This window comes from Diabrotica undecimpunctata, chromosome 9, assembly GCF_040954645.1.
Source record: "Diabrotica undecimpunctata isolate CICGRU chromosome 9, icDiaUnde3, whole genome shotgun sequence".
Lineage (NCBI taxonomy): Eukaryota > Metazoa > Arthropoda > Insecta > Coleoptera > Chrysomelidae > Diabrotica > Diabrotica undecimpunctata.
Window position 1 is genome coordinate 100,796,024 of NC_092811.1, and position 25,164 is coordinate 100,821,187.

Below are 25,164 nucleotides of genomic sequence, written 5' to 3' on the forward strand. Positions count from 1 at the left end.
TTACACAAGTCTTGGAAAACACCCTCACTCGATTCTTTCCCACGGAGAGGTAAATCATGAGTGCCTGAGACGATACATGAGATAACTGAACATAAGGCTTTTCTGTTAGTTTCTATTGTTTTGCTCGCAAACTCGTTGATCTGAATGTTAACTGGTTTCGCTGTTAAAAAAGCTTCCGCTGTCTCGCTAGCCATCTTATGGTGTTGATTTTTTGCATGATCTTTGCAACATGTGTGGTTACTTTGTATTTATTAAAAGCAAAATTTTTTGCAGCCCTAAATATTAATTTTTTCAACCCAAAATATTACTTTTTTCTAAAACTTGTTCAAAAAACGTAAAAAATTACAATATTTATTTTTTTTTAAATTTTTGTCCATGACTTTTTTGTGAAAATAGGTATAGCCATTCCTTCAAGAGAAAAGTTTTAAGGTTATGTCAAGAAAAAATGTTTATTGTCTTTGATTTTTCTCAATAACCTGTAAGTTTTTCCCACGCGTATTGGACATTCGTTATCATTAGAGATCTAAAAATTAATTGATGCCATACAAAATCCAATATGAGGCTCACAGGAAATAAAAAACTTGATGATAGTTCCATCTAACCGAAACGTGGAAATGAAAAACTAGCTAGAAATTATTAGGTTAAAAAGTTTCTTAAAAAAATTTTTTGTTTAATTTTCTCGCAAACCAAGTAATGTAAATTAATTCTGAGTACACTATCCATCAAATTTTCTAAAAATATCCCTATTTATCCAAATGTGGAAATTTGAAAAAAATCTATCACAACTTTTCAAAAGGTAAAAGATGCCAGATTTTTTTGCATGAAGTAATGTGACTGCAATACAAAAAAGTTATAGGCAAAGATTAAAAATATATATATATTGATTTATTTTTTGCATTATTTTCTGGGCATAGCTTTTAGAAAAAATATTATTTTTATTTAAATTTAATCTAAATTTATTTTGTACATAAACTGAAAAAATGTAATTAAAAAACTAATTATTAATACTTGTCAATTTCGTATCTATTTAACATATGTTTAACCTCAAATTGGGAGGTCCAAAACTGTCAGATGAAGGCGGTAGATGTCGCGTCAGTCACGCACGGAGCGAATACGTATCAAATGTCTTTTTTATGCCAAAATACGCCAACAGCATTATGTTAGTACTATTTTTAAAGAAGTCCTAAACTGCATCGACCAAATTAACAAGGCGATCAAATTCTTGGAGAAAAATCAACTGTTAAACGAACGTGATGTCACGAAACGTTACACAAAATAAAAATGTTAATTGTTTTTTAAACTATATTATTTGTAATTTACTGGTATATAATTATATTATATACAATGTACACTGTAAATTATAAACCTTAATTCATGCTAATGACCATAGATATCACATGCACGTTAATTAAAAAAAATAAAAATACCGTTCGCTTAACTAACGCCCGAAACATTGTAAAGCCATACTACCAGTGGTTTCATTATATTTAAAAAAAAAATATTTATACTACTGTCATAATGAGCTTTTTTATATTCTTTGTGCTTTCTCTTGCTTAATTCAGCCCTTTATTTTATAATTGGTGTATCATTAATTATATCTTATATATGATATAAAAGAAATAAAATAATTCTAAATTTTATTTATTTTTTATAGAAAACATGAAACGAGCAGTTGTTGGCAATATCGATCCTGGTTTTCCAATATATTTTGGTGAGTGTTCCATAGAAGACAAGAAGAAATGTTCACACCTTTGTTATTTGTTAAACGGAGAAGCTACATGTGGTTGTCCTCAAGGATTTAGAAAGAAAGGAAATATTTGTGAAGGTAAATATTTATTTTTGAAGATCGCAGTTATAATATGTGTTTATACACATATGTACAGAAATTTTATGAACATCTTATTTTTACAACATCTGTTCATCAAAATTCTTAATCAATACTAAGTATAAATATTTTTTAGATATCAATGAATGTGACATTCAAAACGGAGGATGCCAACACTTCTGTGTGAACAACATAGGCTCTTTTTCCTGTGATTGTCCAAAGGGTTATCAAATATCCTACGACGGCATTTCTTGCGAAGACATAAATGAATGTCACGTTAGAAACGGCCACGGGCCATGCCAAGATACCTGTCACAATCTTCCGGGTTCGTACAGATGTTCTTGTTCGAACTTGACGGGAACTCGACTAGCTGACGATCTTCACACCTGCGCAGATATCAACCAGTGCACTGGGAATCTTTCGGGATGTTCACATGGATGTATTAATAGTCACGGAAGAGCTTATTGTACTTGTCCCCAGGGTATGGAGCTAGGAGATGATTGGAAAACTTGCAAAGGTAACTAAGTAAATAATTATTATGGTGGGATATGCTTATATCTATCTCGTACGAGGAATAGTGTCCTATATTCACTATATTATCTGGAACAGTATTTTCTTTTCATGCGGCTGAATGGTTAAAACGGTAAAGTCCTACCAGAAATCTAAGAGTCATTAATATTTATTATAGATAAGTGTCTACCGCAAGGTAGCGACTCTGGACAAGATCGTACTTTTATTTTCGATTTGCCGGTTGATTAAAAGCCGGTCTTTATCATTGTCTAGGAAAGCTTCAATAGTTGCAAAACTATTTACATACACTACATTCACATGTTTACAAAACTTTATCATTTTTAAATAGTCAAAAATATTTTAGAAAATTATTTTCAAAGTTGAGGTGTGTCTAAAAGCTGGTTTTATACCGTTATCAGCTGAATTTAAAAATATTTACACAAATTACGTATACATAGAAAGTTTATAAATTTATAAATACAATTCAAAAAGTACTTACATTTAAAAAAAATTACATGGTCAATAGAAACAAATTTCATTTCATGTCATTTCATTATTCATAGAAACAAAAATGGGAGTAAAATCAGAAATAAATAGGGTACAAAAGATAAATGAAACAATGTGTGTTATCGAATGTAAAAAATTCGAAGATAAAATGAAAATACTGAAAGCCAAGGGTAAACTAATAAACTATAAGCAACATAGAGTATATATAGAATGTGACCTAACATTAAAAGAGATAGAGATACAAAGAAATCTTAGGAAGATAGCAGCAGATGAAAAGACTAATGGGAAAAGGACAAAAATTGGATATGGTTTCATAGTTATTGAAGGCATTAAGTGGAAATGGAATCAAAAAACAAGCCAGATAGAAAAGATAACATACAATACAGAACCAACTGGTTCAAAAAACTAGCTGAAGAAAACACAATGACGGACCGAGAAACAAAACAGGCACAGAACAGGGACATGAGCAGATCTAAAGATAATAACACAAACGGAAGTAAAAACAAATTGAAGTACAACTTAAACACAGAAAAGAACAAAACAATTTGGAAAATGGCATCATGGAATGTGAGAGGTATAAATGGGAAGGAAATAGAACTGGGGGAAGACATTAGAGATAAGAACATTGAAATAGTAGCTATAACAGAGACAAAGAAAAAAGGAAAAGGATCAATAATATTAGAAAACGGAATGTTACTAATATACAGTGGAGTGGAAGAAACGAAGAGAGCTCAGGCAGGAGTAGCGTGCATGATAAAGAAGGAGAGTATCAACAAAATAAAAAATTGGATATATTACAACGAACGTATACTAAGAGTAGACATAGATATGGATACAGAGGAAACCAATACAAACCTAATCATATGTTATGGACCAGATGAAGGCGCAACAAAAAACGAAAAGAATGAATTCTGAGACAAATTACAAGAAGTGATAAATGATTGTATAGAGAAAATTGTGATCACAGGAGACATGAACAGCAGAGTAGGGAAAGAAACAGAAAAATGGAACAATGTCATCGGACCTTATGGGGAGGACAAACTAAACAAAAATGGAAAATTACTACTCGAATTCTGTCTAGACAATAACCTGGTGATTATGAACACACACTTTCAACATAAAAGGATACACAAGATCACAAGAGAAGTCAAATCAAGAGACGAACAATCAATTACAGACTATACTATAGTGCAAAAAACAGAGAAGAACTGGATAAGAGACGTAAGGGTAAAAAGGAGTTATGAAATTGGTAGTAACCACTATCTACTAGAAACCACATTCAGAAGCAAAAGAAGAATGGGGAGAATTTAAAAATGCGATGATAAAAACAGCTAAATCAATATGTGGAACCACAAGAAATAACAACAGAGGGAAACGAACATCTTGGTGGAACGATGAAGTGAAAAGAGAAATAAAAGAAAAGAAGAAATTATGGAAAGAATACATCCAAGACAAAGCACAACAAAAATATGAAAATTATAAGAGACAAAGAACAGAAGTTAAAGAGATAGTTAAGAAAGAGAAAAAGAAAAGTTGGGAAAAATTCGGGGAAAAAATGGAAGAAAACAGCACAGAAAACGTAAAATTATTTTACAGAACACTGAAAAACCTAAGAAGCAACAAAGAAACGATATATATATATATATATATATATATATATATATATATATATATATATATATATTTAGGGATTCTACAGTATTCACTGCCTTCCCTCGCTCAACCGTTTCCATCTCTCTCTGTTGTTCCATTCTCCATCGTTCAGTCCTCTCTTACTCATGGCGTCGTCTACTTCGTTCCTCCAGGATTTTCGGGGTCGTCCTCTTTTCCTCCTTCCTATGGGGCTCCATTCGGTTATTTTCTTTATCCATCTGCTGTCGCTAGTTCTTCTTACATGTCCATACCACTTTAGTCTTTTTTGTTCTATATATGTTAGTATTTCTGTTTCTATTGATGTTCTTTGCTTTATTTCGTCATTACTTCTCCTATCCATTCTTGTTACTCTGCAGCATCTTCGCAGGCATTCCATCTCTGTTGCTACTATCTTACTGCTGGTTTTCTTGTTTATGATCCAATTTTCAGCCCCATATGTCATAATACTTCGCACTAATGTTTTATAAATCTGCGTTTTTGTCTTCATATTTAGGTGTCCATCCCACCATACTGAGTTAAGTTGTCGGATTGCTGTTCTTGTTTGTCCTAATCTTTGTGTAATTTCTTCCTCTGTTGTTGCCTTTTTCGTGATTATAAACCCCAGGTATTTGAATTTATCCTTTCCTTTGATTGTTACGTTGTCATCAATCTGTAGATCTTCTATGTCTTCTTCACTTGTAGATAGGTACTCTGTTTTCGCGAGGTTAATATCTAGGCCAGCCTTGGTATATTCTTCTTGTAGTTTTTTCATCATGTAGCTGAGGTCGTCTTGGTCTTGTGCAATCACTACTTGATCGTCTGCAAAACTTAATGTATATAGGTATTCGTTCCGTTCCAAAGAAACGAAACTGAAACAAATAATGAACAAGGAAGGAACAATAATAAACGACGATAAGACAATAATGGAAAGATGGAGGGAACATTTTCAGCTGATACTGAATGGAAATCAAGCGAATACAATGAAGAAGGAAAGCCACAACAGGAGAGTATCCATGAGAAACACGGAAAATCCAGTAACTATAGAAAAAGAAGAACTGGAAGAAGCAATAAGAAAGATAAAGATTGGAAAAGCACCAGGAAGCGATGAAGTAGCACCAGAAATGATGAAATATATAGGAGTAAAAGCAAAAGAAAAATTGTTATACATATATAATCTAATATGGAACAGAAAAGTAATACCCAGAGAATGGACAAATGCAGTAATTATACCGATATACAAGAAAGGAAACACAAGAGACTGTAGGAACTATAGAGGTATATCACTTCTATGTGTAGCAGCAAAAGTATACGAAACCATAATAGAAAGGAAACTTAAAAAAGAAATAGAACATAAATTAGAGGATGTACAAAGTGGATTCAGGAAAGGACACAACACACAAGACCATATATTCACCATGCAACAAGTAATAGAAAAAGCCTTAAAGAAAAATAAAGAAATACATCTGAGCTTTATAGACATGGAAAAAGCATTCGACGCAGTCAAAAGAAAAGATATATGGGAAAGCCTAAAGAAGAAACAAGTAAGTGAAGAACTGATAGAAGCAACAAAGAGTATATACATTAAAACAACAAATACAGTAAGAATGTTAAATATACAGTCAGAACCATTTGAAACAACCCAAGGAGTTAGACAAGGGGGAAGTCTCAGCCCAGTACTATTCATAAATGTAATAGATGAGATAGTGAAAGAATGTAAGAAAACATTCAAGAAATACTGCATCGGTTGGAACAGAATGCAAATGATAAATGCTGAGATGTGTATATTTGCAGACGACATAGTATTAATTGCGGAAACTGCAGAAAACCTGAAATACAAGTTAGAGAAATGGAACCTAGAAGCAAGCAAATACAACTTAAACGTAAACAAAGAGAAGACTCAAATAATGAAAATATCAAGGAAACAAGGGACGGAAGATCAAATAGAAGTAATGATAGACCAACAAAAAATAATACAGACAAATTCATACAAATACTTAGGAACAGTATCAACAACAAAGGAGACATCGAGGATGATCTTAACAACAGAATGGAAAACACAGGAAAACTATTCCAAGCACTGAATAGGGGATTCCTTAATAACAAAGAAATATCAACAAAGACCAAGATGACAATATACAAAACAATATATAGACCTACAGTGACATATGGAGCAGAAAATTGGATATTAAACAAAAGACATCAGAGCAGAATTCAGGCAGCAGAGATGAAATACCTCAGAAGAACGATAGGAGTAAAAAGAACTGATAGAATCAGAAATGAAGAAATAAGAGAAAGACTCAAAATCAAACCGATACTCGAGTCAATCAAAGAGAAAAAATTGGCATGGTTCGGACATCTAACCCGGATGGACAATAATAGACAAGTAAAAAGAGTGTGGGACGCCAAACCAATAGGGAAGAACAGAAGAGGAAGACCCATTAAAGAATGGAACATGATTCTTTTTAGAATCACGACTTTTTCTTGAAATGTAAGGTATAATTGATGCCAGCCACATATCCCCTTTAGTTATCGATTTTAATAAATTAGATTCTGAATCGGATGGTGGATTGTTTGAAATATAATATTCATTTTTATTATTCATAGAAAATAATGTAAACTTACATTTGGTATCTTGTTTTTTAACTAAACTCCATTAACACTTTTTCGTCTGCATCGAAACTGGTAGATTAACTCAAAAATCAACTGCTTCACTATTTAAACTATTTTCACTATTTAATGATAAATCTTCACAAAATTAAACTATTGGCTGACACAGAAACTTGTAGAAAAATTACTTATCCGAATATGACTGATTTCAATTGATGCTATTTTATCACAGGAATGTTTGCCTTGATACCTAAAAATGTTTATCTCGCAGTCAACTTTTAAAAGATTCTAGGAGGAAACGTTATTTTAAATTAACAAACATTCCAATTCCTTAGTGTTTGTAATAAATAATAATAACTCCATAAATAAATCTTAGCTAATTAAGCACTTTCCTTGGAATGTATAGAATAGGAATTATGAGAAACTGCCGTTCCAATATAATGCGCAATAAAAATTTATATACAGGCCGGGACCTCTAATATGTAAATTTAAAAAAAAATTGAATTGTTAAAGTTTTTATTCCATATTTTAAAAAAATAACCTTTTCACATTTAGCCGATTACGATCCTGCAACTGTCAAATTTAACTAAAATGTCATGCAATAATTCTCGACATTCTTAAAATCCTATATGACGTCAAAATTAGTGACGCACTGAAAGAAGGGTTTGGGACAGACTGTATATGCATCACTAAGCATTTTTAAATTTATATTTTAAATAAAAAAAATATGATTAATGGGCTCAAAAATATTTTAAAAAACTTAAAAAAATTGTTTATTAGTATCTTTATATTTTGTGTATTCATTACTTCTATTTAATTGGAAGTAGATGTTTTAATTGCTATTTTCCAAACTTTTCAAAATATTCAATAATGACTGAAAAATTATTAGAGAAACTGATCTACGTTACTTGTAAGTACTATTAATTTATTCTCTAAAGTACGGGCCATTACTTTGTTTACATATTTGTATACCTACTACCCTATGAAACGTTATTCTTAAAGATTTTTTTATTTTAACATTGCTTCTGCTACTGCAACTACGTCGAGAACAAGAAACCATTATTATGCACTATTACAGTGTCTATAAAAGTATTAAAACTAAAAAATATTATAAAAACAACAAACGTAAACAATCGTACACGATCAGACACAACGATCATAACAATATGGCCGAAGTGAGGTCGTTTTCAGTCACGTGATCATTTTAGTTGAGAATAAGCCACAATATAAATTTAAAATAAGTTTATTTTTAACGTTTCGATTTCCACTTCGGAAATCGTTCTCAAAATACTACTACTACTACTTGTTGGTTTATAACGTTCTCCGCCGTTTTCCGACTTCCAATCGCCACTTAGTCCGGTTGTTCCATAAATCTTCTTCTATGGCCCTCTCTCTCAGTTCTTTATTTATTCCTTCGCTCCAAATTTTTCTCGGTCTACCTCGTTTTCTCTTTCCTTCTGGTTGCCATTTTAATATTTCTTTTGGTATTCGTTGTTCATCCATTCTTTGTATGTGTCCGAACCAGATAAGTTGTTTTATTGTTAGGTCATCTGTGATTGTTCGTTTGATTCCCATTATTTCTCTAATGCGTTCGTTGGTAATCCTTTTTCTTCTAGATCTCCCTGCAGCTCTTCTCCAAAAATCCATTTCTGTCACTTTCAGCGTTGCTAGTGTTCTTTCTTTCAGTGGCCATACCTCACAGCTGTACAAAGTGATACTTTTTACTGTAGTCTCATACCTATATCCTCTTTTTATTTTCTTTGCTGATGGATTGGTCCCATTAAATGCTGTTTAACATTGTGATGGCTTTTTTCCCTGGCGTATTTCTTTCTCTTATGGTTTTGTCTAATGTTCCATCTTGTGAAATAGTGATACCTAGATATTTGTAGTCATAGCAGTGCTTTATCGTGGTGTTATCGTCTAATATGAGATCTTTTTGTTCTACTCCAATGCACAGGTATTCGGTTTTCTTTTTATTTACTTCTAGACCCTATATATCATACTCTTCAATTAATTTTCGTGCCATATAGTTTAAATTGTCATAATCTTGAGCCATTATTACTTGATTGTCTGCAAAGTTGAGCGTATATACCATAGTATTGGTGAGCGGTATCCCCATTGTCCTGCATTTTTGTTTTCATCTTTTTAAATCACTTTCGAGGTATATTTTAAATAAAGTGGTTGACAGACAACATCCTTGCTTTAATCCTTTTGATGTTATAAATCCTGTTGTTATTTGTGTCCCTGCTTTTATTTTGTGTTATTGGTTGGTTGTATAGCACTTTGACGGCTTTTATTAATTCTATATTAATATTCGTGCTTTCCATTGATTGCCGCAGCTTCTTCAGTGAAATGCTGTCGTAGGCTTTCCGTAGGTCGACGAACAGCATATGAATCTCTTGATTCGGTGCCATCTTTTTTTTTATTATCTGGGTTAAGGAGAAAATGTGGTCAATAGTGGATCGACCCGTACGAAATCCTGCTTGTTCTTCTGCTTCATTCTAAAAACACAAACATTAATAAATTAATCAAATTTTGTTTTTTGTTACTTGGTGAAAAGTTCTTCTAATAATTAAATTTTGCCTGACTCATTTATATTTACAATTATTCATATAATATAATATATATTTTTAAAGTAAACGACTTTACAATGATATTGCCAATATTGTTAAATTAAGTTAAGTAAGCAGTTCTAATTATGCTAAATTAGACCAATTGCGTCGCAAATTCCTCGGCAGAGTGCAGTAGGATCTGGTTATCCGTATTAAAAGAGGAAATTAATAAAAAGAAAATACCACTATTAGTAAGTCAATAACACATCGAGGATACATCATTTATGTTTTTAAATAACAGACATATAAAATCAATCATATTTTAAATAACAGACATATGAAATTCTTAGAAATCTGGACTCTAATGATAATAATAGGAACGAGATAATACAATAACCAAAATTAGACATTGCTTAAGAAAGCTAATAAAAAATGAAGACGAAGATCATGCCGATAAAGAGAAACGCAGATACAAATTGAGGCAAGCCAAAACAAAGAATATGTAGTATGGTATATGAAAATATGTAGAAAAACATCACTTTTGTGTAAAATTTTCTGTATATTAATTTTATTTATTAGCAACTTTAAAGATTTAGTATGAAATACATATACACTTCTCCAAGAAATTAACGCACCACTTCAATAAATCAATTTTATTTGTAAACAGGCAAAGAATAAAAAATAAAACTTCACCAGATTTATTCTACATTTTATTAGTAATTATAACAATTTGTCTAATCATCAGAAAATGTTGAAGTACAGGAGAAAAAAAAATAAAACGGAAAATTCTAAAAAAATAATGATAAGAAAAGTAAACTAAAATATGAAAAAAGTCTTAATAACGAGTGTTTCCACCTCTACTACGTATAATAGCCTCGCATCATTGGCCCATACTTAAAATTAATTGCCGTATTTCATTTTGGTCTAGTTCTCTCCAAATCTGGATCAGCCTCTCTCTCACTTCCTGTAAGTTGTTTGATTGGATCGGTGTCGCTCTTAATCGCCTACCAAGGATATCCCAGAGATTTTAAATCGGATTTAAATTCGGACTATGTGCTGGTCATTCCATAGTGTTAATTTCTACCTCTTCCAGATAATTTCTGACGATCTGTGCAGCGTGAGGTCTGGCATTATCTTGCATTAGTAAGCAATTTTCACCGATATAAGGAGCAAATGGTACTACATGTCGCTCCAGGATCTCCAATATGTACCTTTCAGCTGTAACAGTTCCATTTTGTATGACCGCTAGGTCCGTACGTGCGGTCAAAGAAATACCACCCCACACCATAACTGATCCACCACCAAAAAATGTGGTGTGTGAGAAGTTACACTGAGCATATCATTCGTTGGTCGTCGCAACACACGAACACGTCTATCGTTATTGTACAAACAAAATCGGGATTGATCAGTAAATAGCACTCATTTCCAGTCAGCCTCTAACCAATTAACGTGTTCTCTGGCAAAATGTTGTCTCCCCCTTCGATGCTCTGCAGTTAATAGAGGACCTCGGGCGGCAATCCTAGGTGTTAAGTTGTATTCCCTAAGTCGCTGGCGAACAGTTTCAGTACTAATTTGTATAGCATGTACATCTCGAAGCTTGAAATTGGTGTGAAGCTAACTTCGATCTGTTACAAAACGTTGTCGAAGAGCAGAAATTCTTAAAAACCGATCTTGAATAGGGGTAGTTACCCGGTTTCGTCCTTGCCCTGGTCTGCGAGTATGATCCCCTGTTTCGAGGAATCTTTCTAACACTCGTGGGACGGATCTGTGGGACACACTAAACCGACGACCAATTCTTCGGTAACTCCAACCTTCTTCCGACTGTATCACTGCTTGGGCACATTCATCTCGGGTTAAATGACGTGATTGACGCTCCATAATAAACACAATTAACAATAATCAACAATTAAACAGTAGCCGAATAAAATTCGTGAACACTTGGAAATTAGTATAGTTATAGAATTAGTACATTTTTTGCTTCTTTTTGTTTTGTTGCAAAAAAAACTATAGCGATTAAACACAGTCAATAAATATAGAGTGTACGAATAGCATATACAAGGGGCTTGCAAAATATAACATTACAATGGAAATTTTTATTAACGTTAATAAAATATTTTAATATTTCAAAGTGGTGCGTTAATTTCTTGGAGAAGTGTATTTAATACGAATGTTTAATGCAACTATACGTATCTGTAACGTCTTTGATTCTTATTTAATATTTTCTTATTTATCCTCTCATTTTGGTAACTTTTGTAGTACTAAATTAGTAATAAAATATAACTTCTTTTATAAAAAAATATTTGTGACTAACTACTAATTTATTAATTTGTAGATATCAATGAATGCGAAGATCCATCAATAAAATCGACATGTCCCCACGGCTGTACGAATTTCATTGGTTCCTACTACTGTCCAAAACATGACGAGATACTTTTATCTGACGCACCCGTATCAGACGACGACGAATATGATAGTGAAGACTATGAAACCGATCAATATGATGACGACGAATACGATGAAGAAGAATACGACGATGATAAAGATGAGCAAGAAAAAGAATCTTCAACGAAAAGTATTAATAACAAAGATAGAGTTCAAGAAAACCCTAAGAAAATAGATAAGAAAATTGATACAATATATGACGATGACTATGATGAGGGAAACGATGATGATTATAAAGAAAACACAACAAACAATACCAAAAAGATTAATGAAAGTGACAAAAATAAAATTGATATAGATAACGCAATAGATAAACAAGATATTTTTGATAAACACAAAGAAACAGAAACTGTAAAAACCTCAACTATGATTAAGGAAAAGGAAAAACCAGTTATCACAAACAAAAATGATATCTACACGGATTATGAAGACGAATATGATGACGAGTACGACGATGACGAAGAAACCACCATAGCTACCGATATTAAAGTGACTAATACCTCTAACAAAGACAAAACTAACGATTTTAAAACTTCTATTATAAGTAGTGAAGTGAATAAAAACGAAAATACAAGTAATAATGTTGAAAAACCAACTACTGAAACATATTCTACATCTACGAGGAAAATTGCTATTGAATATGAAGATGAATATGATGAAGATTACGATGATATAACAACCACTATACGAATTGATAGTACTTCTAAAATACCTGCTATTCAAAGTATAAAAGAAAACGGTATCCAAAACAGAAACGATGTTGGCATTAAAGAAAGTGAAAAGCATAATCTATCCATTATATCTACAAATACCATTAAAGAAATAAATGAGGTAACAGATAAATCAGTTTCTTTTATAACCACTGAGAAGGAAATTGATGAAGAATATGATGACGATTCTAACGATTACGATGAATATAATGAAGAGACAACTATATTAAACATTGACAAAAAAGTAAAAACAAACGATAAAGAATATGATTCTAGTATCAGTAAACCATCTACGGATATGGAAAATGAATATACCACAACCCAAAAACAAGAAATAAGTACAGTCACAAATCGCAGTCCTAAAAGGATTGAACCTGATGATTCCGTAATTAGTACTACCCTAAAAATTATCACAGCTTCAAGCACAAACGCATCAGTTTCTACTGAACATCCTTCGGTCAACATTATTAACAAAGACCACCAACTTCAACACGAGAATGACAATAAAATCAATTTAGATATATCAAATAACTTATCACCTTTGGGCACAAATATTGCAAATAAAAATACTATCCTTACAAGTGATAACTACGAAGATAGTTATGATGAGGAAGACGAAGATTATGATGAGAACACAACTACTGTTCACAATAGACCATATAGTAGTACAGAACCTCAGATCACTACAGTGAGAACCGAAAATACAAGTAAAAATATAAATAAAATAGTCAAATTAGAAGATACGACAAGAAATAATAAATTTAACGAAGTAACCGATATAAGTAATGAAGATATTGACAGGAACGATAAAGGTGATGTAATTTTTATTACTACCACTAGAAAATTATCAGAACTTGACAAAATTGATATAACTACAACTGAAAGGGTTTCTGATAAGACAAATATAGATCGCATAAATAATTCTAACAAAACAAAACAGGATGATGAATACGATGATTATGATGAATTTGATTCTAAAAAAGAAGGTAGTACGATTGTTAATAGCATGGTAAACAAATGCGAGGAAGGTTATTCTTTGAATGAACGAGGAGAATGTACAGGTGAGGTTCTTATTATTTTGTATATCCTTTTTATTAAGGGAAGCTTGGGGAATTCTACGCACTTAAGCAAAATCATCTTTATTGTTGTTTATTAAGTTACTAAAACTATTCAAATTAATATAGTTAACTCACGAAAGTTAATCCTAGACGTACAAAATTCAATTTTTTGGTTGGTGCGCAAAATTACCCATCTAAGTAGGTAATTTTACGCAGTGTATCGGAAAATTTTACGCAAATTATAAAAATTATACAGTTTGTTTTATTACAAAACATTTTATAATTTAGACTGAGTATTTATACAACACGTATGCCACATACAACACGTATGTATAGTCTTTCGAACTTTCTCTCACAGTGCAAGGGGCATGGGTCCAACCCAAACAAGATGCACATTGATACCGCAATTCTCTGACTTTCGCGAATTCTCCACAAATTAGGCAGTTGTTTTCTTGCCTAGTCGGATTCACATCGTCTAGTTCATTATTATCACAGATGTCTTTCTCGTCATATTCCCATTCCTCCGTTTCACTTTCTTGAAATTTAATCTTCTTAATATAAGTTGATTTTTGGCCTCTTTACCAAACATTTTTTTCTTTTTGTAGCAGCTATCTGCTTCTCGTTTCTCTCTTTTTTCTTCAAGTCAGCTTCGTGGAGAATATTCTTAATCGATGTGGATGTCAGGATTTCAGATCGTTTCTTTGTACATGTCCTAGTTTTTTTGAGATTGTGTGGACTTTTGGTCGTGATAATGAATCCGAAAAAGAAACATTGAGTACTGCTGCCATTTTCATTACTCACTTGATCTTCCAGTTGCTCGGTATCAGATGATCTATGTTCTTCTACTGCATTTTCTACGACTGGTAGAAACTGTTGAGCAGGCAAAAAATTTTCATCTTTAAATTTATCTGGGTTGACAGGATAAATACCAGCAAATCTAAAGCTATCACTCTCTTTTTTTATTGTAGCAACTTTCAGATAGGCTTTATTAAAAATCTCAGAAAGTTAGTTATTCTATGACGTGGATGTGCTAAGAGATATAATAAACGTTCTTTATGATAGGCTCCCATAAAAGAATCATTTGGTGAGGTGAACAAATCTTTTCTACTCGAGAGTAAAACAACTACCAAGAATGAGTGGATGACAGAAGAAATATTAGAGATGATGGAACAACGCAGACAGTGTAAGATTAGGCAGGACCAAGTAGGGTACCAAAATATACACAGTCAAATTCGTAAAGAAATTATAGCGACGAAGGAGATCTGGATGACTACACTTTGCACCGAGGCTGAAAACTTATATAAACTCGGCGACAGCTTCAATCTTCACAAGAAAATTAGGGAAATTGCTGGTGTCTTTAAGAAAAAACAAGTCACTGGTATACATAATGACCAAAATGAACTAATAACGGACCCTAGCGATATACTTAATACTTGGAAATTGTACACAGCCAATTTGTTCAATGATGATAGAACACAAAACCACCACAACTGGGAGACCATTTGTATGGCCCAAGTATTTTGAAAGCTGAAATTGTACACGCTATCAAACTATTAAAAAGTAACAAAACCCCAGGACCAGATGATATGTAGGCAGAAACAATCAAGTTACTTAATGAAGAAAACCTAGACATTATTGTCAAGCTCTTTAACGACATTTACGATACGGACCAGATTCCAAAAGATTGGCTTCGCTCTACATTTATCGCCCTACCAAAAACACCACGTGCGAACTTCTACAAGGACCACCGACTAATAAGCCTAATGAGTCACTTTTTAAAACTATTCCTGAGAATACTGCACACTAGATTGTTTAAGAAATGTGAAGAGGTCAGTGGATGGAGTCAGTTTGGTTTCAAAAATGGACTTAGCACGAGAGAAGCGATCTTTAGTATGCAAACATTAATACAAAATTGTTTAGATCAAAGAAACAATGTTTTTTGTTTCATCGATTATGAAAAAGCATTCGATAATGTAAAACACGAATTGATGATAAAATACCTACAAGAGTTGGGATTGGACGACAAGGATGAAAGAATTATCGCTAATCTGTATTGGAACCAGACAGCAACAGTACGTCTTCAACATTTCAACGAAACAGAAGATTTCTCCATTAAAAAAGGAGTAAGGCAAGGTTGTATACTGTCTCCAATGCTGTTTAATTTATACGTAGAAAAAGCCTTCGCAGAAGCAGTGGCAGACTCTAATAAGGGTATTAAAGTTAACGGCATATTTATTAATAACATCAGGTATGCCGATGATACAGCCATAGTGGCAGATAACATCGAAGATCTTCAATGCCTTTTAAATGATCTAACTCTTGCAAGTGAAGCTCAGGGTTTGAAAATAAATATCAAGAAGACAAGAACAATGATTATAAGTAGAAATAATTACCCCAACGCAAAGATATATGTCTTTGGAGAAGAAATCGAACAGGTCAGGCAATTTAAATACTTGGGTTTTTGCTGAACGAGGGTTGGGACCCCGAGAATGAAATAAAGAGCAGAGTTGAACAAGCCAGAAATGCTTTTTTGAGGCTTCGTAAGTTTCTGACTGATCGCAAATTGGACTTCAACCTCCGATACAAGATGCTTAAGTGTTACGTGTGGCCTGTTCTCTTGTACGGAATCGAAGCATGGACGTTAAAGCCCAGTTCCATTAACAAACTTGAAGTGTTTGAAATGTTGTGCTTGCGTCGAATGCTTAGAATATCATGGACGGACAGGGTCAGAAATGAGGAAGTACTCAGAAGAGCGGGCTTACAGGGTAGGGAACTTTTTAGTTATGTAAAAAGTAAGAAGACTGCATACTTATGACACATATTACGAGGAGAAAGATATACTTTTCAGCAACTGATACTCGAAGGGAAGATAGAGGGTAGGAGAGGTCTGGGACGTAAAAAAATGTCATGGCTGCGCAATATTCGACAATGGACAGGAATATATAGCTATGAAATGCTTCGCAATGCTGCTAAAAACAGAATTATTTAATCCTGACTATTTAACATCTCACCTGACATGACGATGTACGGTGGACGCCTACGCAGAAATGCACGGCACCTTAAGAAGAAGAAGAAGGCTCCCTTAAGAGAGCTAAAACATAAAAGGTCGAGGAGCTGTGGCCTATGGGAAGTTTGCGGAGGTATGGATATGCGGTGAATTGAATTAGCTTTACAAAATAAATATATCTCCAGTGAAATATGACTGGTGTAATACTCAAGTACTAATAAAACAGTGTACTGTGGATTAGAATGGACATGATATTTAAAGTGCTTTAACCACTCGTAAAACAGCTCGTTAGTTATCCAGCCATGTCAGAGCAGTAATATACTGCACCTATCGGTCCATTATTTTGATATTGAGCATTGATCCTCTTTCTGGTGAAGATAAACATCGGTGAAATGTATCCTCCAAATGCACTCATCGCACAAAATATTTTAACGATCTTTTCTCTTATCGGGTATCTATTTTGGTTCACAAAAGAGTATTCCTTCCACTGGTAGCTCCACTCTCGAAGCAATGTTGACTTGCAAGAAACAATACTGTCAGTACTCGATAATTCAGCCATATATTCCCAAATTTCCTTGGTACAAGTCTTTACAAGTCTGGTAGGTAAATAGTTATAATAATGACTGTCTTAGTCCTTTTGTGTCTGGCTGTATGACGATAAGTCTAAGCAAAAAAAATCTTTTCTCTTTCCAACGAGGTGGCAGAACATACTTGTTTCTGTTCCTTTGTATCGTCGTTATGCCAGTCCCGTCCGCTTTGTAAATTCGATCTGCAGGAAATTCAAATTTACCTGATATTTGCTGGACTGCTGGAAAAGTTACCCAGTCTTTTCCAGCAGTCTCTATACAAAAATTGCATCTGATTTCATTTGTATCTGCACATTTATACACCAGTTACCTCAGCACTCTAATATACCATAAAACGTTTTAGCTCGCTCCAAGATATGTTTAGTTAATTCTTTCACCTGTTCATCTAGGCGATTTTTAATCAGATTTTCATACAATTTCCACAGGCAAATCATTCTGTAAGAATTGGCATTCTCTAAGTCTCTGCCCGGTTTAAGTATTACCTGCAGTCTTGCCTGTGTAATCTTTTTGTGAAACATTTGCTTCTAAAAGAGATTATTAAAAATCCTCCGGGTCAGCTCAGGTTTTTTTTTCTATGATGATCTTTATCGCCTCAGGAGGCACACCATCAGGACTAGTTGCTTTTCCTAATTTCCAGGAGCCACACCATCAGGACCAGCTGCTTTTCCTAATTGTATACTTTTCGTCGCTATTGCCAAAATCTTATCTTCAGCCGAAAAATAGGTCGAACGTTAACGTTATTTGGGTAAATTGTTGCGGGGGCTTAGCAGGAAATAGGGTATTAGCTATTTCCTTCCATTTTTTTGCACAAAGTTTGTATGAGGTCTCTGTCTTTAATGTTTTTGTGGCAATCCTATAGACTTCGCCACATACATCATTTTTAAGTGCTATACATAGGTTCTGCCAGAAAGAGTGTTTCGCCCGTTTTTTCTATCCAATTTGTTTTACATTGCTTATAATTTTCAGTGTGTTTTGGGGTCCTATACCTGTGCCGTTTGCCTGAGTCTGAAACATTCAGCTCTCTTGCTCTGAATCTCGACATTGAAACGGTATGGCACTGTATATGTGTGGTTCTCGGTGGAGCTACTTGAGATGTATGCATTAATAATTTTCTGTCTAAAATCTTGCAATTCGCTAGTATTGTCTTCTTGTAGGTTACTTATCTCCCTTGTATAAGCTTCTTTATTGAAGGTTACTGTTTTTGGCCGATCTTAGAGACCTTGACACCAGTTTCAAATACTATGTATCTGTGAAAAGTGTAGAGAATATTCTCTAACACATCCCAGCCCACAATCTTCCTAGCATAACTTTCATTTACAAGCATAATATATATGTGACTTCGACTCTCAACTCTCACAAATGTTGGTTTTTCATCGTATAACACTACTAGGTCATCTGCAAATATCCAATCATTCCATATCTCCCGTCTATGGTCGTTTCCGGTACACCCCCATATGGTTGATTTGGCGTTCACGTCGTGTGTTCAGCGTTCATGTGTTTGGGACGTAACTATGATATTCTCGACCTGTACTTTATAGCACATCAGGCTGATATATGGTAAGATATAGCAGGCAATGATAGCCAGGCTACCTATTTTAACTAACACGTGCCCCTCTTTCTTGGTAATAAGAATTTATGCACACTTTCGTATTTGTTATGTATATACATAGCAACATCTGCGTTTGTATCGGCCCCAGGACAATAAATAGGTCTGCTCCAATCTTGAGGGCTTTTGCATATATCAGTTGGTGTGCCATTTTGGCCTCCCAATGTCATCTTGGAGTATCTTTAGTTTTTTATTCCTTGTGCCGTTATTCCGAAGTTATTTTAAGGTCTTCGGAACTAGGGGGTGGAGCTAACTTAGACGAGGGATAATAAAGCGGGCGGTAGCGAAGAAGTTTCGTCGAGCTCATAATAGGAGGCACCCGCCTCCGTTGCTGGGCCGGGGAGTTCTCCACCGCTCGTGGTGCTTGGACTTGATTCTTATCGGAATTCTGAACTATTTTAAGTACAGTTTTGAACAGTGACCGAAGAGCTCTAGATAGCTGTCGGTACTGGGATTGCCTAAGAGGATTCTCTCAATTCCAGTAATTTTGAGTTTTCTGCATTCTTTAACTATTGAAAACGTAAAAACAAATAAACTAGCTCGCTGCCCAACGGTACTTTGGAGTCCACACCACATTCCATTTTACAAGAAAATTAATAAATGTCTAATATTCAGCAGTAACAACCCTCCCCTAATCTATGGTAATACCTTTTCTTTATAAAATAATGTTTATATTAATATTTTTTCTAACAATAAAATTCACTACTACAAATCTCACTTTCAAAACAATAAATCATCACGAACATACAAATGTCATTTGTCAAAGTATCTGCATTACTAGTTTTATCAAAATAAAAATTATAATTAATTAACAGTCTGAATGTTACGCAAGAGTACCAACAAAGAACTGTGCGTTTTTAAATTTGAACAGATTTTATCAACACTATTATAAAGTGGTACTTATACGTACCGTTGGTTAACAAAGGGTTAAATATTATATTTGCTTTCAGATATTGACGAATGCAGCCCTTCTACCAATCCATGCTCTGACATATGTGAAAATACCGCCGGCAGTTATATTTGCAGTTGTGCTGTAGGTTTTAAGCTGAATTCTGCAGATCCTCACACTTGTCAAGATATAGATGAATGCCAGCAATCTCCTTGTTCGCATATTTGCAAAAATACTCCAGGATCTTATTCTTGCGAGTGCCCCAAAACGCTAACTCTTCAAAACAGTACATGTGTAAATTTGACTTGTTCCCATGGAGAAACAAGGATCAATGGAAAAGTGCAATGTACTTGTCCATTAGGATTTGTTTTAGGTAAGAGAATAATATATTTTTATGAATTTTTTGCAGGTATTTAATAACAATATTAATAATAAATTAATTGTTTCTTTGGAGCTTTTAGTATAGGATGTCCCAAAAGGTTGTATTTCAATATATTGTCGTCTCGGGGGAGTAATACTTCTAACATCGTCTACTCGTCCCGTCCCGCTCTGCCAAGGGTCTTCACGTGTAGCTAGCGAAGTGACCCTTGCACTTATCTTTGTTCAGGTAGGATGTTGGTTTGAATTCAAACAAGTGTTGATAAAGATTTGTAGAATTTCTTACATGAGTGAAATAAAAAAACCAATTGCAGTAGAAACAAAACAGCTACAGAGTCTCTATCTGAAGAGTAGGGCAGAGCCTTGACAGGAGCCCCCTAGAGAGGAGAGGCCGAGCATGACTGTACCTTGACTTGAAATCTGGATGGAGTTGAAGCGACAGCCAGAAAAGGGTCTGTCTGTGAGTCTAATGTGCTGTCTTTTGGATGTTTTTTTGAAGAACTTTCGAAATTTTTCTAACTTTAAAAGAAAAATTTTGTATTTTCACCAATGAGATCCCTCTTTAGGAATTATAAATTTGACCATAGCTCTAAGGATGGCTTTATAAGCCGAAAGCGCCCAGCTAGGAATTAAATATATATTTTCCACACTTCAAAAATACTTTTTTCCATTCATTCATATCTCATAAGTGTGTACAAAAACATATCAGTATTTTTCAATTAATACATAAATGTATAAGTTATTATCAGTTATATCTGTTTAAGGTTCCGACAATCGAACCTGTGAAGACGTCGATGAATGCGTTCTTCTTCAAGATTGCTCTCAGATTTGCACCAATGTGATCGGTTCCTATGAATGCAGCTGTGAAAAGGGATATACGCTAGAAAGGGAAAAATATTGCATAGACATAGACGAATGCAAAGGAAATCACGGCTGTCATCAAGTTTGCGAAAATATCCCTGGAAGCTTTAAGTGCAGTTGCGAAGACGGCTTTGAGTTTATGAATGGAACGTTGACCTGTGTAGATGTAGACGAATGTGCAGAAGGAAAAGATCTAGACGAATGTAGTCAGATATGTATTAATTATTTAGGTAATGTATCAGAAACTCTGAGTACTGTTTAATTACACTGCTAATTTTTTTTTTAATAAAGTTGATGTTTACAAACTAATAAAAAACAAGACATACTCTGCCGAAGAAATTTAAGCTGTTCTCGTTTGAAAATTTTGTCACCAAGCTTTATTTGTTGAAACATATGCACTTGAAAAAAAAATATCATATAGATATAATATTTTCGGTGTTCATTATTTTTCTTTAATACTATTGTGATTTTATTGCTAAAATTATCAGTGGAGAATTTTACGTATTATTAAATTTGGAGCAGATTTGAAGTAGGTGTACACGAGAGTGTATTTTCTATTTAGAGTAAACCTAGATAAACGAAAATCATATTAAAAAATATGAGTAGATAACAATTTACAAGTTATCGATCGACAATCCTTTCCAGAACGATATTTAACTTGTTTCAATTCTCCCACAGGGAAAGGTTGAAGATTGAAAAGAGTGTTATAAAGTGTCCAATTTTTTTTTTAATTAGTTTGTGTCCCAACTACAAGGTTATTGACACTGGGTCAATTTTGTTACTATACATTTTACATTACATTAGGTATAATTTGCAATAAAGAGAATACGTAAAAGAGGAAGTAATAAAATAGAAAACACTATATATATATATATATATATATATATATATATATATATATATATATATATATATATTAAACTTCGAGCTAAGATTAATACTATTATCAAAATTAATATTAAACTCACCGGTCTTCCGGGTTGAACCGCGTCGATATACATTTTGCCGAGCTTTCGACATCCTCTCTGATGTCTTCTTCAGGGCTTCCGAGGTCTCAGTCTCCCGAGATCCCAGACACTAAGTAGTGAACTAGTGAGTGAACTAGAAGTGACTAGTGAGTGTAGTAGTGTCTGGGATCTCGGGAGACTGAGACCTCGGAAGCCCTGAAGAAGACATCAGAGAGGATGTCGAAAGCTCGGCAAAATGTATATCGACGCGGTTCAACCCGGAAGACCGGTGAGTTTAATATTAATTTTGATAATAGTATTAATCTTAGCTCTAAGTTTAATTGTACTAACCGCGGAAATCTTTCCGAACATATATATATATATATATATATATATATATATATATATATATATATATATATATATATATATATATATATATATATATATATATATATATATATATATATATTCAGTGATTCTACAGTATTCACTGCCTTCCCTCGCTAAACCGTTTCCATCTCTCTTTGTTGTCTTTAGTCGCTAGTTCTTCTTACATGTCCATACCACTTTAGTCTTTTTTGTTCTATATATGTTAGTATGTCTGTTTCTATTGATGTTCTTTGCTTTATTTCATCAATATACTTCGCACTAATGTTTTATAAATCTGTGTTTTTGTCTTCATATTTAGGTGTCTATCCCACCATACTGAGTTAAGTTGTCGGATTGCTGTTCTTGTTTGTCCTAATCTTTGTGTAATTTCTTCCTCTGTTGTTGCCTTTTTCGTGATTATAAACCCCAAGTATTTGGATTTTCCTTTCCTTTGATTGTAACGTTATCATCAATCTGTAGATCTTCTGTCTTTTTCACTTCTAGATAGGTACTCTATTTTCACGAGGTTAATATCTAGGCCAGCCTTGGTATATTCTCCTTGTAGTTTCTTCATCATGTAGCTATGGTCGTCTTGGTCTTGTGCAATCACTACTTGATCGTCTGCAAAGCTTAGCGTATATAGGTATTCGTTCCGTACCGGTACTTCCATGCCTTCGCATTTTCTTTTCCATGTAGTCAAGGCTTTCTCTAAGTATATTTTGAATAGGGTTGGAGATGTGGAACAACCCTGCAGAAGCCCTTTTGTTGCAGTGAAGTCTCCTATGATTCTTGTTCCCATTTTAATGGACACTTTATTTTCTTTATACAGAGCTTTTGTAGCTTCTATGAGTTCCGTCTGTATTTCTAATTTGTACATTGCCTTTCATAGTTCTGACCTTGGTACAGAGTCATACGCCTTTCTCAGGTCCACAAATGCCAAATGTATATCTCTATTTTTTTGCTTTTTTCTTTTTCAACAGTTGTTCCAGTGTGTAATATGTGGTCTATGCATGATCTTCCTGCCGTGAAGCCTGCCTGATTCTCCCCGATTTTGATTTTTATCGCTTGCTCTATCTTTTCTCGCAGTATCTTCCCATATAATCTTCCTCTTAATATTACGCTTATTCCTCTGTAGTTTTCGCATTGTTTTCTATCTCCTTTCTTAAATATAGATGTCATATATGCCTCCGTCCATTCCTTTGGGAGCTGTTCTCCATTTATGGCTTTCTGAAATATCCATTGTATCATCTGGTGTAATTTTTTTTGATCCGTATTTTATAAGCTCAGGTGAGATGTCTCCAGGTCCCGGTGCTTTCTTATTTTTGATTGCTTTTATGGCCGTTCTCATTTCCCTATCTGTTATTTCTATTTCTTGTTGTGGGGATCTGGTTCGTCTTCGCCTGTTTTCTTTTCCAATGAATTGTGGTCTTTGTTCTGTAAACAGTTCCTTGTAATAGTCCTTCCATTATTTATCCTGTATATTTCCCAATTTAATTTTTTCTTTTGAGTTTTGTTTCAATTCTCTCAGTACTTTTTATGACTCCGAAGTTCTTGTACCTCCTATGTATGTTTCAATATTTAAGCAGATTCTTTCCCATTCTTCATTCTTTTGTTGTGTTATTTGTTTTTTCACTTCTTTATCTTTTTCTCTATAATCTTTATAAACTTCATCGTTGTTTGTAGTCAGCCATTTTCTGTATAGTTGCTTTTTTTCTTCAATTATTCTTTTCGTCGGTTCATTTATTTCATAATAGTGCTGTTTATTTGTTATATGTTCTTTTTCTCCAAGGGCTTCGAATGCTGCTTGTTTTATACTCGCCTTTATATGCTCGTATATTTCTTCGATGTTGCCGTATCTAAATTCTATTAATTTTTGGTCTAGACGTTGTTGGTATAGTTCTCTTATTGATTGTTCTTGGAGTAGTTCTATATTGTATTGTTTTTCTCTTATAGTGTTCAACGGTTCTTCTGTAGAGGGGGTCTTGTTATGTTTCCAATTAATGCCCATTTTTGCTGTCAGTAGTTTATGGTCCGTTCCACATTCTGCTCCTCTTCTGACTCGCACATCTTTGATCTTTATTGTGGTATCTTGTTTAATTATTATGTAGTCTATTACAGATTTCAGCTTTCGTGTTTCTTGCGTCCATGTATATTTATGAATATTTTTATGTCTGAAGAATCCGTTGCTGATTTTTAGGTTGTTTAGTTCGCATAATTCAATCAGACGTTCTCCGTTATCGTTTTGTTCATCCTCTCCAAATCTTCCCACTACTTTATCGTTTTCACACTAAATTTTGTAATATTTAATCATTTCTCGAAGGAAATCTAGTACATTCTGAACAAGTTCTAAAGTTCTAATTGGCTGAGGATCACATTTGTAAGACCTTGTATAGAGTATTTTTTGTTCTTGCTCGTATTTAACACACTCTGTAAGAATATTTTGAATGCTTAATAATTCACTACACTTTTCACAAACAGGTGATTTCTTCGAAGCCATCAGGTGTCCATGTGTCAGACGTGTGTGACCAATTCTTAGCCTGCAAACGATTAATTTGTCTCTTCTACTTAAGTTAGGTAGCTGAAAGGTTTTGATGGTCGGTTGTATTTTGTGTAATTTCGAGGTTGAATTCTTTCATTGGTTTTGTCAGGACTTTTTGATTTGGGACCTGAAAAG

General features: G+C 33.8%; 1 protein-coding gene across 1 annotated transcript in view; it reads left to right on the forward strand.

Annotated features, from left to right (window-relative positions):
- LOC140450324 (uncharacterized) overlaps positions 1 to 25,164 on the forward strand; it is a 205,740-nt gene that overhangs the window by 131,483 nt on the left and 49,093 nt on the right. The window contains exons 3-7 of the mRNA XM_072543901.1: positions 1,655 to 1,825; positions 1,962 to 2,342; positions 11,966 to 13,846; positions 19,994 to 20,305; positions 21,075 to 21,401. Coding sequence (XP_072400002.1) covers positions 1,655 to 1,825; positions 1,962 to 2,342; positions 11,966 to 13,846; positions 19,994 to 20,305; positions 21,075 to 21,401 — 3,072 coding nt within the window. The remainder of the gene's footprint in view (positions 1 to 1,654; positions 1,826 to 1,961; positions 2,343 to 11,965; positions 13,847 to 19,993; positions 20,306 to 21,074; positions 21,402 to 25,164) is intronic.